The sequence below is a fragment of the Uranotaenia lowii genome, chromosome 1, assembly GCF_029784155.1.
Source record: "Uranotaenia lowii strain MFRU-FL chromosome 1, ASM2978415v1, whole genome shotgun sequence".
Taxonomy (NCBI): Eukaryota; Metazoa; Arthropoda; class Insecta; order Diptera; family Culicidae; genus Uranotaenia; species Uranotaenia lowii.
Window position 1 is genome coordinate 203,385,585 of NC_073691.1, and position 18,766 is coordinate 203,404,350.

General features: G+C 34.1%; 1 protein-coding gene across 1 annotated transcript in view; it reads left to right on the top strand.

The window, feature by feature from the left end:
* Positions 1–18,766, top strand: part of LOC129738305 (G protein-coupled receptor kinase 2) — a 175,453-nt gene that overhangs the window by 67,128 nt on the left and 89,559 nt on the right. Inside the window, exon 3 of the mRNA XM_055729490.1 lies at positions 18,113–18,394. Coding sequence (XP_055585465.1) covers positions 18,113–18,394 — 282 coding nt within the window. The remainder of the gene's footprint in view (positions 1–18,112; positions 18,395–18,766) is intronic.

Sequence of the window (18,766 nt, forward strand, 5' to 3'; positions counted from 1 at the left end):
GAATGTTTTGTCATTCTTAGAAGATGATACATCGGTTGATCTCAAAATGAGTCTCGTTCTCGATAAAAAAAAAATGATCCTGTCAGCTGCAATTACTGCTGCATTATCTCACTTAACATCTGCCTTATTCACTTTGAAACGGGAATTCGATTCACTTCTTATTAAGAACAAAATCTAATTGCAGCCGAAGTAGTAGTAGTCACTTTTTGCTGAAAGCTTTTATCGCGGGCCTCGTGCTTCCATCGCCCTTCCCAAATTTAGGGTGAATGATTCATTTTCGTGTCAAATACAGAGTGAACACCGAAAACTTCGAACTCGGAAGTTTTTTTTTACTCGGGAGAAGCAGAGCTGGAAAATGTTTCCTTCGAAAGAGAGAAAAAAAACTAGAGAATTGCTACAGTTCCAAACATCAGCCTGAATGTTTTACAAGTTTTACACAAACGCGACTCCAAAAAGGAACCAGGAAAGTCCTTCTATTGCTGCCAATCTACTAGCTAGCTGGGAGACAGAAATTTGGCAGGGAGTCAGAAGTTCGGTAATTGAATTGCAAAATAGCGAAAGCTAACATGAATGGTGGGGGTGGTGGTTCTAGAGGGAAATTTGTACCACAGAAAAGTTCGTTCCCCCATCCCCCTCCCTTTTTTTGGGCTGTGGTATGGTGCTCCCTCTCATTATGGAAATCTCTGGATTATTGGTGCTCTGTGATGCTATGCTACCGGATGAGATTTGAAGATTTGTAAATTTGCTTCCTTCTGGGAGTGTTTCTAACGGATTTGCTCTCTGAATGTGGTGGTCTTAAAAAGATTCGCCCTAACTACCTGCTTGTCGACTTTTGAACCAAACATCCTTTTGGAGCATACTGTCTTCGGCTAGATAGACTTCGGCCGTATAACCTAAAATTTATAGGCCGAATGGCCTTCTACCTAACAACTTTTGGCCTAATGACCCAGCCTTGTATTTGAGGGCTTCAGAGACAAACCCAATGTATGTGCGAAAAAGCTCAACTTTCAGTTGACGCTGCCAAACGATTCTTCATATTTTAAACTATATTTGGTGTAATTTCCAGATCTATAGAATTTTTTCTGCAAATTTTTTTTTGTTTGAACGAAAAAAACAACTTTTCAAAAAAGCTACAGAAAATTACGCAAAATGAATACCTAGCCTGTTTTCTCGAAGTGGATTGTATGTAGTTTTTGTTTTCCTTTTTTTCTGGTTTTCGGAAGGTTTTCGGCACCTGTTTCGCGATCCGATTCTTCATCGCCAAATGTCGGCCTTTATAAAAATTGATTTCAGACCGATTGATGGAAACGCTCAAAATGTATCAAACGTTGTTTCCTTACTTTGTTCAAGGAAGAGTAGGCGTTGAGAATATTGGGAATGTGCGAGAAAAGTTGTTTTGAGTGCGTTGCCTAGGTCGGCGTCTCGTTTGCTCCATGTTTGTGAAAAATGTGCGAAACCAAATACAAATTTGGTTTATATTATATCGGAAATGGAGATGTGAGTGAAAAACATTCAGTGCGTTTCGACATAATTTACAAAATGTTTTGAACTATGCCTTGCCACAACATCTGCAGTGGATATTTGCTTCGGAGGAAAAAAGTGATTTCTAGCTTCGGTTGGACAACAAAATTCTGCGTAAACAAAGTAGTGTAAGGTATATGGAGGTTGGTAGTTGTGCTTGAAAAAATTGGAAGAATAGATATTTGTAAAACTGTAATTCAGGGTGGCCAGCGAACCGGGAAAACCGGGAAAAAACCGGGAATTTCAAATCAAAACCGGGAAAAAAATTTATGGATTATTAAATCCTAAAATTCATCCATATCATCATGACTGAACTTTCTCTTAGAAAGTTTACAATCTATAGTCGTTTATTGCAAGATTGTGAATCATTTGGGAGGAGCATGAAAATGTCGGGATTTTATATTAATTAGTAAAATTCCGGGAAAAGTCGAGAATATTTGAAAAATCGAGATGTCTCGACCACTAACTTAGCTTATTTCTTTGCTCAAGCATATTGTGCACTGCAGTGAATATAAAAATATTTTTTCAAATTAAATAAACGTTTTACAACTGTGAAGTTTTAATACGTTAAGTCTTGGTAGTTAGTTTTTATAGCGTTAATTAATTAAAGATTTTTACCATTGTGCACTTTCTTTGCGAATATTTGGAAAATATATAACTTAAAAAGCTGAATGAAGAAATAAGTGAAAGGATTTAAAAAATTTGAATTGTGATGTGAATTCATATGTTGAAATCAGACAGTCTTCTATAGAATACACATCTCAAAAACTAAGATTCAAGCTTATCATCTATCTTTTAACTAGAACTATACACTAGTCCAGAATTGACTAAGCTCAAATCGGCATCAGGAGCTAATTTTTTTTTCAGAAAAACTCGTTATACTAAAACAAAACTTGTGTTAACAGATTATCACCGCTGATTTTTATGATTTTAATTGAATGATTAATGGCATTTCGGTGAACTATACATTCTAATAGGAAGAATATCAAATGAAAGTAATGAAAATTATAGACGGATAGATTAGAACAGGAAGCATGAAAGGTGTTGAAAATGAGCCAAGAGCGTGATTTGAGAAAACTTCTTGCCGCACAAGACCATTTGTCCCACACCGTATTATTGTCTAGAAGAAGCAAAGTCGATAGGCTGACTTTGCCTAATCATGAATAATCATTCAATTAAAATCATAAAACGAAACATGGAAAAATTAGCAGAAATCTATCAAACACATTTACACTGGGGGAGTTATTTTGAAGAGTCCGACTACAATATCGGATTATTTGAAGAAAAAAATAATAATGTTAATAGAACGTTAAACGAGAGATATGAATTCAGTTATTTAGCCATGAAGTCTTACCTCGGTCGACAAATTTACTGAAAAGCTATTTTTACAAAAATCTAGTGATCAATGGTAGTTTTTAAATACATTGAACAATGAGAATTTTTTTGGCGTGGCTTTACTTATTTTCAGCTGATTTCAATTTAGTTTACAGTACCTCAAAATCAGAAATGATCATCCATACTTCAAATTTTTATTTCATTAACAAAACATTATACAAAATTCTAAAAAAAATGAAATATTTTGTTTGCGTTTTATGTACTAAAACACGAAAAACTGTCAAAAACGTAAGTTCAAATTCAAAATCAAATTTCTGAAAAACGACATGACTTCGAAGAACTTATTTAATTTTTGCTCAATTTTAACTTTTGAAAACTGGGAATTGTCGCATGCGGGAAAAATGCCTGAAAAAAAGATGCCACCATTTTATTCGGTTAATTGATAAACGCACAGAAGACAGAATATGTAACTAGAGAACAAGTTTTGTGATTACATAAAAAATCGAATAAAAACATGCATTTTTGAGATAGGACATATAATCTAGAACTAAGCGCATTCAGTATTAAACATGAGAACCGCAATAAAATATAAGATTGCTTATCATGAATAAGGTTAATCTGAATCTGTTTTAAGAGCTTTAGAAGAAAAAATATCAGAATGTCAGTCTGTAGATTTCAATAGAAAAATTTAGAATTTCAACTTAAAATTTTAAAAGTATTATATGGCATCATATCAAAACTATGATTTATCCACGCGAATAATAAAAATATAGCAGTTCCTCTTATAAAAAACGAAGATGGTATGAAAGACTGAAAAGAAAGTAACACTTTTCGGTTAAGGTTCGGACAACTACGATCGCCATAATTCGAATAACTTTTGAGTTTCAAGATTGAACTTAAAAGAATTAAATCCTCTCACACTTTTACATTAGACTTGCATATACACAGCTTCAGTTTTTGTCAAATGAACATATTTATTCGCGCTTTTTAAATCGAGGGAAACCATAAAATTTGATTCGGGAAAACCGGAAAAAACGGGAATTTGAAAATGGAAACTCGCTGGCCACCCTGGTAATTGAATGCCAAGTGAATTTTTCGGTATCAAACATGGCGTTCTATTAGTAAGTGGGTGATGATTTATTTGTACTTCCGGAAAAGCTGTGGCTGGCAATGCTAGATTCTGTGATTGCTGCGATCCACAAATTTATGTTATTTACAGATAGTTATCATTAGCCGGAGTCATCGAAGCGAAATTAATTTCAACATCTTTTCTCGTGCTTTATATATTTTACTTGTATGTTATTTTATTCATTAAATATTCCTTCTTACAAAGCTATTGCAAATTCCCATTTAAAAACTGAGTAGAGTTACATTCTATTCTTCTAATCTGCTATCAAGATTTTTTTTTAATTTATTGAGTGGTTGGAGAGCATTTTCATGACAGAATGCGTTGTCAGAACAGCATTGGTCGATCTTGGATCGATCTTTTCAACTCAGATTTTCGATTTTTTGGATCGATTCTTTAGCATGGAAAAAATCGATTCGATCGGTTTATTTTCGATTCGATCTTTCGATCTTTTGATTCCTTTTCTTGCTGAGCCGAGATATTTAAATCCAATTTTAATTACCGATTTAATGTCAAACAGTGCCATCTGTTGAGCATCTAGTTTAAGCTTGCCAGATTATTGCCCGAATATTTAACACTGAATTTGGAAATGATTTGGTCTGGTCCGGTTGCGCGGATTTCATTGAAAATAGCCTAGTTTTGCCCGAATTCACCTTATTTGAAAAACTCAACAAACAACTTAAATGGAGCTTTTTTAATGTTTCATTTTTGAGCTCAAGAACGAATTTTCAAGCCTAAAGTACGATTTAAAATCTGCTGATGGATTTCGATTTAAAAAAAAATGTTTCAAATTAAAAAAAAATTCGAACAATATCTGTGATTTACACTTCGGATCAGATTTTGAGATGAAAATTTTGAATTTAAATGCTAGAATTTTGCCAGGTTTCTAGATAAATAGATCGGCCCGAATACCCGCGGAAAAATTCTGGAAACCTGTATTCCATATCGGAGTGTGAATGGCTTTTGTGAAGTTTTTGTATTCATATTTCGATTGTGTGAGTACCTTAATTGAAACGTTAAAAAACAGCTATGTTTTTTAGGTGGATCGATCTTACGACCGTTTTACTGAATTGATCTTGGAGATAGATCTTTTACTGAAGATCGAACAATCATATGTCAGAAAATAAATATAGACGGATTTCCGCCAACTCGACACAGTACCTGACATGACCCACTCAGAATTGAATGAAACTTTGTGTGTGTATAGTTCTCACCAAGGTGGGTGTATATATAGAAGGTGTTACCGTATATCAAATTCCCGATTCAGCCATTTTGGCTGTTATGCTTTGCAACTGCGGAACTCATGGAGTTTGTTTACCAACAAACCACAGAAAAGCTAAGCAAATAATCTTATGTTTGTAAACAAACTAACTGAGCGCCCCACTAACTTTTCGCCTACTTACTGTGAAAGTCGGAGAACCTTGTGTTTCAAAAAACATTAATTCTCACATAGTTAAATCACTTGGCATACTAAGAGCAAGTTCACTGGTGTTTTGAAAAATTGGTAGTAATTCAAAATGTGCAAAAAGTGACAAAATTCCTACCACTTTTTCGCAATACCAGTGAACTTGCTCTAAATTTTCCCAAAAAAAATCTAGACTGACATTTGAAAAAGGCCAAACTTTTCAGGCCGTTTTTTTATGAAAATTTATGAAAATCTTGAATAACAATTCAAACACAAATGCGGTCTACGGGAAAGTTTTGAAAAAAAATAATTAAATACATTTTTAGAAAAAAAATTTGACAAACAACATTTTAAAATCATACACTGAGAAAAACACATTTGAAAAACTAAAACTCAATATCCCAAAAAAAAAGCCATCTCAGAATTTGATGAAATTTTTTTCAAAGACGGGTAGTAATAATGCCTTCAAGTCGCCCGTACATTGTTACTTGTGCATATTTAAAGGAAAAAGAGGTTTTCAAAAAAAACTTTTCCAAGTCCATACTCATATAAAATATTTTTTTAAGTGTATAATTTGAATTTAAAACTAAAAGTTTATTGCATTGGTGTATTTTTTTTTAACATTAAATAGATTAGATTACCTGGAGCTTGTTTCTAAAGTATATGATATTCAATTCATTGCACAGTTTCATCATCCCAGGATTGAAAATATTATTATTGTCTACCTAAATACGAGAATTAACTGCTTTTAAGTTTTATCATTATCCCATATACATTTGTTTTTCGTTTTACATTAAAAAAAAAACATAAAAAAGTTTTTGTTAGGAAAACTTTTTTCCCCTAAAAATGCTCACTTTGCGGTGTTCAGAAGAGTTGTAGACCACATTATTTCGCACCACAAAAAAATCATCAAATTCTGAGATGGCTATCTTTTTTAAATAGGTTTTAAGTTTTTAGTTTTTTTCAGTGTAGGGTTTCCACTTACTTTTACCATCAATTATTACAATCGAAGCTATAATTTCTTCGGAATCAGTACAATGTATTCAACGAAGCAGTTTTTGAATTAAATGTTGAAAATCTACACCGAAAAAAATTACGTAATTTTCAAAAAAAAATCATATAAAAGTTTTTGTAAGAAACACTTTTTTCCCTTAAAATACACAAGCTGCAATGCATGGGTGACTTGTAGGCCTTTTTATTGACCCTTCGTTTCATGATTTTTAATTTTTTCATAAAACTCATTTTAAACAGTTGAAAATGATGTGTACATCAAGAAAAAAATTAAAATAAAATACGATTTTTCCATTTTTCCATACATTAATTGTTGCAAATTTATTACTTTATGAAACGATGGGTTAACCGTCTTAGAAAAAATTTCATCAAATTCTGAGATGGTTTTTTTTGGGAAATTGAGTCCTAGTTTTTGAAATGCATTTTTCTCAGTGTAGGATTTAAAGAAAAAAATGTTTTTTTTTTGTGGTGGTCCGTGGCAGAAATATTATCCCTCGAAGGTAGAAGATTAATTTGAGTTCGATTCGTTACCGACGCACAGTGGTCCAAAACTTAGAAAAGCTTATATAAAGTCGATTTTTGAAGCGCTCAAAATTATCAATCCAAATATTTCATCATGTTCCGGCATTGTCAGGCTTTTTTAGCTTTTTTTTGACACTTTACCAGCATTATGGCATTCGTGTCTAATCAGGCTACATGAAACCATGAAATTGCTAGTCATAAGTTTGCTCGTTTAGAAGTTCTCAAAGAAATGCTGAGAAAAGTTTGAATATTTTATGAAAATTTCGCAAAGATTTTATTGATGAATAGATAACAAAATTGGAAATGTAATTTTTTTTCAAATTTATTAATTTTAATTAGGCATATTTTTCACCTAATTCTATGAAAATTTGTGTTTTGGGATGAAGTTGAAATTTTTTATATAGAATCTAATTGCAAAACACGGTAATTTTTAAAGGGTTTTAAAACTTGAACTAGAGATTTAAAAAACTCCACATAAATGCACTATTATTTTATGTAGGATAGATTCCCACATTTCTGAATCACAAAATATTGCAAATTGGGCCTTTTCTTACCATTTTAGGAGAACGATTTCGAATAGCAGAACCACTTTTTCTTCAAACTTGACTTCTAAGCAAAGAACCTCCTGGGTCACGAGCTAAATTGATATTTGGTTGGATCTTCATGTTCAGTTTTCTCAAAAATCCATCCATAAAACATCTTTATCTTATTTTGAAGCACTGTCAATATGAATGTCTGTGGATTTTTTTTATCAGGAATAATTCTCAAAATATGATTGAATTACGATTACTCAAACATTCTTCTGATAAGTGACTATTTGCTGATCAAAATTCACGAGAACCATTGGAAACTTAAAAAGTAGTTAGAAACTTGAATTGTATTATTATAAAGATATCGAATATGAAAATCAGACAAACAAAAATCTAAGGTAAAAGTAAAAAAATAGATAAAATGAAGCATAAAGAGTCGTCTTAAATTTAAATAAAGTGTTTTGTTTTAAAAACAATCATTCATAGAATAAATGAAAATTTAAGAAAAAAAAACCTTAAGCTCTAGCTTCATTTCAAAATATTGATCTTTTTTTTTTTCACGGGAAAAAAATATTGATCAGTATTTGGGAAATTGTTAAAAAAAACTTTCATCTAACAAAAAAATTCTATTTCGGTTCGTTAATTATTGAAAAATTGAAAAAAGGTTCAGCGCCAAAGTGTTGTCATGTCAATCTAATTGGATTTAATTCTATTTGTATTGTAATCTCAAGTTAATTTTAGATTCAATAAACATTTCTTGAATTTCTTCAATTTCTAGAATATTTCACTTGAATTTTTTTTTATATTCTCCTCAGGTAAAACATGAAAATTATAAGTAATTTTCAGTGAAATAATGATTATTAAACAATTTAAGTAAGTTTCAGGGCCAAAAATATTGAAAACATACTTTTTGCCAGGTTTTTGGAGAATTTGACTTCTGTGCATCGGCGTTTTTATTTTTTTTTTAATTTGATTTGTTAAGAGATGAATTATCGAATTGGATGGAAATCCCATAAACTGTTTTTCCTATTTCGCTTAAATGTTTTAGTGGTCCTGCATAATTTTGCCCGAGAGCCCAGTCTTTATGCCAGTGACGGGAAAGCGCATTTTAGGCACATATTCGCATTAAAAATTTGCAACCTCTTATTTGGGTGTAAAAGTTATTAGGCAGTTATTTTCATCTGAGCTTGCAGGGAAAGTTCATAAAAAAGTAATGATCAAAAATGAAATATCTCCTGAAATTATTAGGAGTAGATTTTTTTTTTAACAGCCTCCAACTTCCTGAAGACACATAGAACTTTCACCTTTAGGTATGTACCTCACAAGAAAAATATTTTCGGTTGATTTGGTTTTGTATATGAATCACCTGAAAAGTATGTGTATGTGTATTGGTGTATGTTCAAAAAATTAAGACCAAAATAAAGCAACATTGTGACAATACAATCCCACTAATGCATTACTTCCACATTGCGGCAACGCATTAAAAATTAAAAATAAATTAATCGATGAACTATAAATCTCCGCCAACCACTGCTGCGACAGTCCAGCAGCAGCATTGGCCTTAATTCTCCGGAACATAACCTCCAATATTCGAATACCTACCTACACGGTTCGATTCGGGCAACCATCTTTTGTTTCCCGAAAAATATACATCGAAAGGATTCATCCCCGGTCTGCGCATTATTCATTTGATGTTGTTTCGATTTCATTTCGGTGCAGCAGTTGATAATCGAAAAAAAAAAAATACATAAAAGTATATCAAACGTTAAACAACAAACAAAACGAATATAAACCAACATCGGTGCAGAGAGTCAAAACAGCAGTCAAATTTTCTCTTCCTCTCTCGGCCGCCGAAAAACGGTCTGGATGCAAAATCAATAAATCGTATCCGCCGCAGATTTATAGCCTTTTTTAATTGAGTTAAATAAATAATGGCATTTCATTGCAGTCATAGTCATACATATGTACATACTTATCCCTGTCTGTGGACGCAAGACGCGGCTAATGGATGTGGGTGGTAATAGTCGATGGAATCATTTAAATGTACTCGACTGTTGACTATAATTAGCGGGAGTTGGTGCTTAAGCGATTTCCGATTCGCTTCATTGTTTTTCCACATCTTCGTCAATTATGTTCTAATATTTTTTTAATTATAACGGGTTTCCTCCATATGGTTCGAATAAATAGTTCTAGAATGAAAGTGTAAAAGAACAACCAGTATTTGAACCCAGACCGTTCACTTAGCAGACATGAATGCTAACCACGTGACCACGATCTCTCTATTGTTTGGGGGAAAACAATAGGAACTTCTCTCTTCTGTAGTCAGTCGGGTCGGGATATCTTCGTAACGATGGCTGTCAATTTCAAGGAGGCTTCACTAATGAAGGACCGCTAATTAAGGAGCAACAGCCAGCCCATTCAACTGCCTCAGTCTCAGTGAAGTTGGGTACGGTGAGGTAGTCTGCAAAGACATCCATCCTAGAGCTTATTTGTCACTAATCTACCCGTTTGCTGTTGTCGTTTTTGTTATCATTGTTGTGGGTCTGGGTTTTTGTGGCGTTTATTTACGAACAATATATTTACGGTACCCATCCATCAAAAGGAGTAGCAGGGAAGGCAGATCGTAAGGATTAGATACCGAGAAAATAGGAAGAAGGAAAAAAAAATGTGGCAGAAGAAAATCATATTCTCGGAACCGAAAATGGGAAAAGTGAAACAAATGAACCGTATGCGAGCTAGTAACACGACCGACCGGAGCGGAAAAACAAATTAATTATAATCTTTTTTCGCTTGTAACTTTTTCTTTCTTATTCTCGCTCTCTCTGGGCCCTGAACAAGTTCGGAAAAGTCCCTCACTGTGGAAGTTGTATTTGGAAAATTGGTCAAAATGGCATGTTACTATTAAGAATTATCTAAAAGTTGAAATTTTAATACCTAACTTGACCTGCCAGCATAATTTTAGAATTCTGGAATTCGAAACAACTTTTCGTAATCATATCGTTTCCTAAGTTAAAAACCAGTGGTAAGTTCTTGATTTTCGATCCAAACATTTTTCCAATTTCATAGACCGTAAAACTGGGTGAGAAGAGAGTTTTTCCAGGGAAAAACACTTCTCTAATTTTTCTAATATTTTTTTTAAAACTCCATAACAATTCTTTTTTGTGTTTTAAAATCAAAATTATTTTCTGATACCAAAATTGTAAATTCTGAGGACAGAATCTAGCCAATTTTGAACACTAAGGAAACCGAATTAGGAATAGCTTAGCTTAGCTTAGTTGACTACTCATATCCACCTTGAATCATTGAACTTGAAGTGGTTGGATATGATAATTCATTTAAAACTTCAGATAACATATTTGATAAGAATTTATTCAACTTACGCACTTCATATTCCATGATCGCTGGCGTGGCTAAGCAGAACAAGTTCTACCTCGCCAATGGTTGCTACTCCGTGATTGATCGAGGCCATCAGCTTTGTGCAAGGGCCAAAAGAATGGTGCTTGGGACTAACGGTTCATTCTCAATGCACAAAACTCATGCTCTCCCTTTGAAAATGATCAATAACGGCGCCGGCCACGTCCTAGTAGTCAATGAGGAATGAAGGAGGGATTGTTAGTTGGATACTTCAAAGGATCAATTAACAACCTTTTGTCTCTTTGTTTTCCAAAGATTAATTTTGAAAAATTTAGAAACAAAGGTAAGTCAATATCACCAACTATAGAAACCGTCTATACGTCTGCGAATCTATATTCAAATATCCATGGAAAGGGTTTTGTTAGTAGGGAAAGGTTATAGATCAGGATCCATTTTGGTTAATGGTGTGATCGGGTTTTCCTACACCTCCTATACTCCTAGATTTTTCTTAAGGAAACTCCTATTTCTAACTTTGAGGCAGTGAAAAAAAGTTTAATAGTAAAGTAAAAAAAAAAATGTAAACTAACTTGTTTTCCTAATTCATGTTCCTGATACATTAATGTGTTTTCAAAAACGATCCTTTAGATTGAAGATACTCCTATCAAATTTCGAAAAATATTTATAAAAAATCCTTTTTGTTCCTCCTAGTTTTTAACTTGTTATGTAGGTTGTGAAAACTGAATAAGATCGTTTTTGGAAACTCATCAGTGAAAATCAACTCTTTGCCTCAGTTTTATTTCGCGATTGTATGAAAGAGAAAAAAGTTAGCCATTCATAGTAAAAAAAAAAAATTTAAGAAATACCAAAAATCACAAAAAGTGACAAGAATGTCAAAAATGCACAATAAAAGTGAAAAAACACAAATTTGATCAAAATATTAAAAAACGATAATATGTCGAAAACAACAAAAATGATCAACAGTGCAAAAAAATTAAGAAATGGACAAAAAACTGTTTTTTTTAAGTAGATTTAGAAATGACCAAAAAAAATTAAATTAAAAAATCAAGGAAGACTTATATCACAAAACAGTTGTAACTAAGCTGTTCAAATAAGGTCCTTTGATGTTCGTCACTGAAGTTCCCTAACGAAGTCATTTTAGTCCCTAAGTATTCCACAAGTCAAATGGAGTTTTTTTTTGCCAATGCTGCCATGTGTTTGGATATTTCAACAGAACGTTTTGAAAGTTCTAATGATAAAATTGCTTTATTGATTGTTCTTATTAGGCATTTTTTAATGTTTTTTATTTAATAATATAGCTTATTATCATACCATTGCTATTGACAATTGGAAGTAATTAGAAAATCTTGACACTATGAGTTTATTTATGATTCCCGTAAAAAAACTGTTTTTCGAACGACATATTTAGAAATATATATATACAGCGCAAGTACTATGTAGACCAGGCATGTCAAACTACGGGTTCGCGGGCCGCATGCGGCCCGCTGCTTTTGTCAATGCGGCCCGCGTAGCCCTGTCTTAAATTGTCACAAAAAAAAAACACCACTGATTTTTATGTAAAATATTACTGCAAAAAAACTAAAGCTGAATGTACCGATTTAACTGATTTTGGCTGCGGCCCTCCACGTCATAGAAAATTTTTAATGCGGCCCGCACACCTAAACGAGTTTGACATGCCTGATGTAGACTCTTGAAAAATCTGCCAAATGCATCTTCATTAAGAACAGCTAGGAAACTTGATCAGAGTTTTTTTTAGCCAAAATTTGTACTTAGATCGGCAGATCGCAAAACACAAAAACCACATTTCATCCAATAAACTACCTTACTGAACAAGAAATTTCAATTTGGATACAATAAAGGTATACTTAGCTCTGATTTGTAGAAAGATTCGACGAAGGTATCAAGTAAAGCTGTACATTTTCTTCAATTTCCGGCACCGGCCCCAGCTATTTCAACAGCCAATGCACATCGTCCACTAGAATTTCAATAATGAACTGGGTTGTTAGACCTCAAAACACTAACAAAATTAGAACAAACGCGACGCAAACTCAAATTATCAAACTTCTGTACGAATTTTTGTCTCAAATAACAATTCACAATTGAAAATAAAATAATTTTTCAGGAGTAAAAATCAGCAGCAAAAATAACCACACCCGTCAGTCACGGTCGCCGCCTACTCAGTCACTAAGGAAACCGAATTAGGAATATGGAATTTATTTATCAGAGTTCATAGTTCAAAATTCCCTCCCAGGATTCCGATCTGAAAATTTTCAGGGAGTCTTGCGAACCAGGAGAATCCGGGGTATAAGAAAAATCTTTGGAATTTCATTGCTTCATCGGAAAATTGGGAAAAATCGGGAATTATCGCCTTAATTTTACTTAGGAAGTCTGCGATCTTCTGTCAGTCAACCAATGACATTTCTAAAGATTTATTTCAAAAGCACAATGTAATTTACAAACACAACATCGAAAACACATAACAGTCGTATCACAGCTCGGTTTCATCAGTTATCACAGCATACCACAGATTATGGCTTGGCTGCATTTCTCTACGGGTGCATGACAACAACCCGGAGCACCTCCGACGTCTGCTTCCTGCTTGATCTGTTTCGGGTTGACCATGTGACGGCTGATCGGAGAGCGATTTCAGTTCCCCAAACAACGTTCCTATAGAAAAACAAACATTGGTTCGCTGTTTCTCAAGAATTTTTCGGTGCTAATTCTTGACTCACAAGACATTGTCGCATTCAACTCTATTGTTGCCTGCAATCAGCTGAAGCGGAATGGTCCGGTCTTTCGCGGGCAACAGCTTTTGGATGAACGAATGCGCACAAAACTGGAAGCAAAAACGAACTGTGCCGTACAAATTTGTTCCTTTTCTGGCCACGATATTGTCTTGTTTTTGTTTACTTTTGTGGTTGTGCGTGTTTGACATTTCTCACTCTTAATTCTAAACAATGAATTTTGGCTCGAATTAACCCAATCACTACACGCTCCAAATTAAACAACCCGAAATACTTAGTTGTTACGCTACAAACTGTTATTTATGTGTTGAACTTTAGCCTTTTCCCATCTTATGATATTTACGAATCTTCAACTTAAATGACTAGTGCATTTCTAATCTAAGTAAATGGACAAGTTTTTGTTAATTTTTGGGAATTTCTGGGAAAAAGCCACGCTCATTAGCCACAAAAATTTATCTAGACAAATCTTTACTTTCGAGCCGCAATATTTTGAAGCTACTCATGGGCATTCAAAATGTGTGTGTGTTTTTTTTTGAATCTCCACCTTCCCTGCACCAACAGCCTACATATTTTTTGTAATTTGATGGTTAGAATTTAGGTACCCTTTGAAAGTTATGTTTTTGTATTTTTTGTTAATAAAAATGAATTTAAGCTAACGCTTCTCTCATTTGAGTTGTTATTGTAAGTGATGAACGGATTGCAGGGTCGGCATTCAGCATTTCAGCAATTCAAGAGGAATGTAATCGATCGCAGGTGTTTTGTTAGATACGATACGATTCGAACACTGCTGCTGTAATTCGATGAAATCTTTAAATTTTAAGTAATTTTATTTCTTTTTCATCTTGTTTGCTTGAAAATAATGCCTTACTGGTATACTTTAGGTTAAAGATTATCTTCCATTTAAAGGACTATTTTGAAGGCATCTTGCCTAAATTCTACATTCATTTAATTCGATATCTAATAACACTCTAACATCTAACACTCGAAATCTGGAGTCAAAGAAACACCTTTTATTTTTTTTTTTTTTTTTTTTTCATTGTTAAAAAAAAGACCTTTATTCAGTATTTACTTAAAACTAAATACAAACATTTTAAATCTAATTATTGCTATCCGTTATTACTACACACGTTTTTATCATTCTAGTTAGTTAGTTCTAGCAAATATTTAGATTATTTCCAAAGTGTTTTTTCCATATTATCAAATTATTCCATCTTTGCTCTCTTATACTTTTTTTGAATACATATAGACTAGGATTTTCATAATGAACAATATTGTAAACTATGGCTTCTGATACCAGCCATAAGGCGGCCTTTCTAATACTATTTTCATCAGATATCCTGGTATACAAAAGTTCTTCTGGCGTTTTTAGTTTCATCTTATGCCTTTGCTTCAGTATTTTTTCTATCCAATTCCAAACAATACCAGATTTAATACAATACTTAATTCTATGGAAATTGGTATCTGGTTGATTGCATATTTTACAAAGATTGGTGTTTACTAGATTCGTGTAGTTGTAAATTTTGGCGTTATTCGCAATGACATCATTGAAAGTTAAATAGAGCATTGATCTTGTATGTAACGAAAGAAAGTTTTTGTTTATGTTTTCCCAAATATAGTCCCACTCTAGCGTAGGGTACTTTACAATGATATCCGGAACTATGTTAAGCTCTTTTAAAAACAAGGAATATATGTTTCTATTGGATAGTTCAATATCTTGTCCACTTAAACGTTTAGCTTCCATTATCCAATTTTTGGAATTTAGTGTAAGTCCTTTGGCATTATCGATTTTAGTTAAGAAGTGTTCAATTTTTTCTTCACATTGAACCAAAAGATTTTTAACAAATAGTGATTTGCATTGAGTTTCTGGATCTAATAATCTAAGTCCTCCTTTCTCATACTCTAAATACAGCTGATTTCGTTTAATTTTGAAAAAGTGTGAGCGCCATAGAAAATATCCCGCAGATTTTTTAATTTCCGCGATGTGGGCATTTGATGGTGGTATTATTTGAGCGGTGTACCATAATTTAGAGAGCATGTAAGTATTGAGCATTATTACTCTGCCTAGTAAAGTCAAGTGACGTGCAGTGTGTAGTTTACAGGCAACTTTAAAACGGTTTATCAGGATTTTATAATTGTTATCCGTCATTTCTTTCCAAGTTCTATTGACCATCAGTCCAAGTATCTTCAGCTCATCTTTTTCTTTTACCTTTTGCGGCCCTAATGTGCAATTATTAAATCTTAGAAATCCGGATTTCTTCACATTAATTTTAATTCCGGCTGCTCTTGTGAAGTCATCAAAACACGACATTATTGAATCGAATTCTTCATCGCTTCTTATCAACAGAGTTAGATCATCTGCGTAGGCAGATACCTTAAAAAATTTGTTATCAACATCAAGCCCCAATAAACAGTTATATAGTTGCCGAATCAGAGGTTCCAAGTACAACGAAAAAAGTTGCATGGATAGGGGACATCCTTGTCGGACAGATTTTTGTATTGAGAAAGAAGATGTCAATGAACCATTGACCAACACTTGAGAGGAAGCTTTACTATACAAGTTCTTAATTAACTGAATAAATCTTTGTGATAATCTGAACTTTTCCATAACTTCCCATAAACGGTTGTGATTAACGGAGTCAAAAGCTTTTTCCAAATCTACAGTCAGTAAAGCGATTTTAACTCTTTTAGATTGCTGAGCTTTCGTTATCAGATTTCTTATTTGATCAAGATTTGAAATACAAGATTTTTTTGGAACTCCTGCTGTTTGACCTTCACCAAGAATCACATTCATACACTTAGCAAGACGAAAAGACATGATTTTTGCCAGGATTTTATAATCCGTATTCAAAAGACTTATAGGACGATAATTATTGATGTCTGACTTGTTTCCAGTTTTTGGAACTAGAGTTATTATGCCATTCGCAAAGTTATCTTGAATAGGCATTTCACCGTTCAGTATCCCGTTGTACAAACGTAGCATGTCGCTTTTTAGTATGTCAAAATAATGATCGTAAAATTCGTATGTAATCCCGTCTGGCCCTGGCGATTTTTTCTTAGATGCTTGCTGAATGATTGTTCGTAGTTCTTCTTCTTCTATAAGTTTTGTTAGTTCAACGTTCAAATCATCAGATAGTGACTTATTGACAAAGTTAAGCCCTGAATACTGTCTGCAATTTAAATGATTGTTTTCTTTAAATAAATCCTGATAGTGTTTGTAAACATATTCTTTTGTGGTTTGATCCGCTGTAGAAAAATTCAATAATGATGAATCAAACCCTCTTTTGACTATTGCAGACACTTGATAGATGCTCATCTTTTCTGATTCCATCATTGTTGAAGGCTGAAACCGGTTTTGATAAGAAGCTAATCGTCGTTGTTCAGCTTCTAAAATTTTTGATTTTATTGAATTCATTTCATCATCTACTATTTCTCCATTGGTTTGTTTTTCCATAAGATCATTCAGTTTTTGGTACCATTTGTTTTTATTTCGTGCATTATGCTGATTGAACTCAAACGATTTTTGTTTATAAAATTGACGCACCTTCGCCTTAAAATCATAAGCCCACCATTCTGCGAAACTATTTTGATATTTTCTTCTCATTTTCAAATCTCTATAAACTTTGGCAAAATCAGCTGAATTTTGTTCGATTTTAAGTATGGCATGATTTATTTTCCAATATCCTCGACCCATAATCGGTATAACCGCTGGTTGTTGTATGGTATAATTCATGATAACAGCATGGTGATCTGAGAATGGGACACATACTACTTCATATTTTCTAACTCTTTTCGCAAAATCACTATTCGTGTAGAACCTATCTAATCTAGAGGCTGAACTATTTCTGTGAAAGGTAAAACGCCTATTAGAAGCACCAAGATCTACTAGCTTAAGAGAGTCCACTAAAACCTTTAAACCGTTACAAAACGGCCCATTTTCATTCTTAAAATCACTTTTATCAAGAACGCAATTAAAGTCTCCCCCGATGACAATGTGGGGGAGAGTTGTTCTCCCTATAAAAGGAACAATTTTTTCGCTGAACAACTCCTCTCGGTCAGCTTTGTGCTGAGAGCCAGAATGACCATAAACATTTATGAGATTCATGCCTTCGTGTACGATTGATGTTAAGCGACCCGAAGGATCTAACATTATATGTTCGAAATTTAAGGTTTTTCTTATCAGAATCGCTGTACCAAGGTTCGAGTCACTTCTGTTCACAATAGCATGGTGTGTTGGAACGAATGAAAAATTACAAAATGCTACTTCCTGAAGCAGAATGATGTCCAAATCAAACTGATTGATGAAATCTTTAAGCAGATTCTTCTTCGCACTAATTGTTATGGAATTAATGTTGAGTGAACAAATTTTTCTCACATAATTCATGATGAGAGGCAGAATAAGGGGAATGAGCTGTTATCAACTTTGCATTATACAAAGTGGAAACAATTCAGGAGGTCATCATATAACATTGAGCATTACATGAAAAAAGCAGCAGGGAAGCGTTTTAAAATTACTTACTCCTTGTCCGGGACCCTCTCTTCTCCATAGTGCTGGAGTTGTCGGCTATGACCTTCAGCACATTTGTTGTTGACCGTTCACTGCTCTTCGCTGCTTTCCGACTTCGCGACTTCCTGTTGGATTCCACCGCTGTGAAACCGTTAAAAGTCTCCTCATCGCTGTCAGTCGTCGATTTACCATCAGAGGTGTGCTTCCTCTTCGTAACCTTATCCGCATCGTTCACCTCTTCGACCAGGGGCGATTTCTGCTTCTCAGCTACTTCCATTCTCTCTGCATTTTCCTCCTCTTTCTCCGAGGCACTCGCACTCGCAGGTAGCTCATTTTCCTTCTCCGGTGATTTTCCACTCAAAATGGTTCGCGCTCGGTTTCTCGGGGTAAGAGAGACCAAGTTAAGCTCTCCAGTTTCTCCAGCAGCAGCAGGTGAGCTCTTAAGAGCATCAGCGTACGAGTTACCAGCAGATGGTACGCTAGTTTCGGGTTTGCTACTTTCTGTTACTGACCTTCGTGGACAATCAGCCTTCAAGTGGCCCTCCTTCTTACACAAGAAGCACTTGTGTCTCAGTCCCTCGTAATAGATCCGTCCCCTGCGATTTTGGAAGTACAAGGTGGCTGGAATGTCTTTTTTGATTGTTATATAGACTCCACGCACACCAGTGTACATATCTAACTCGAACTCAGCAGGGA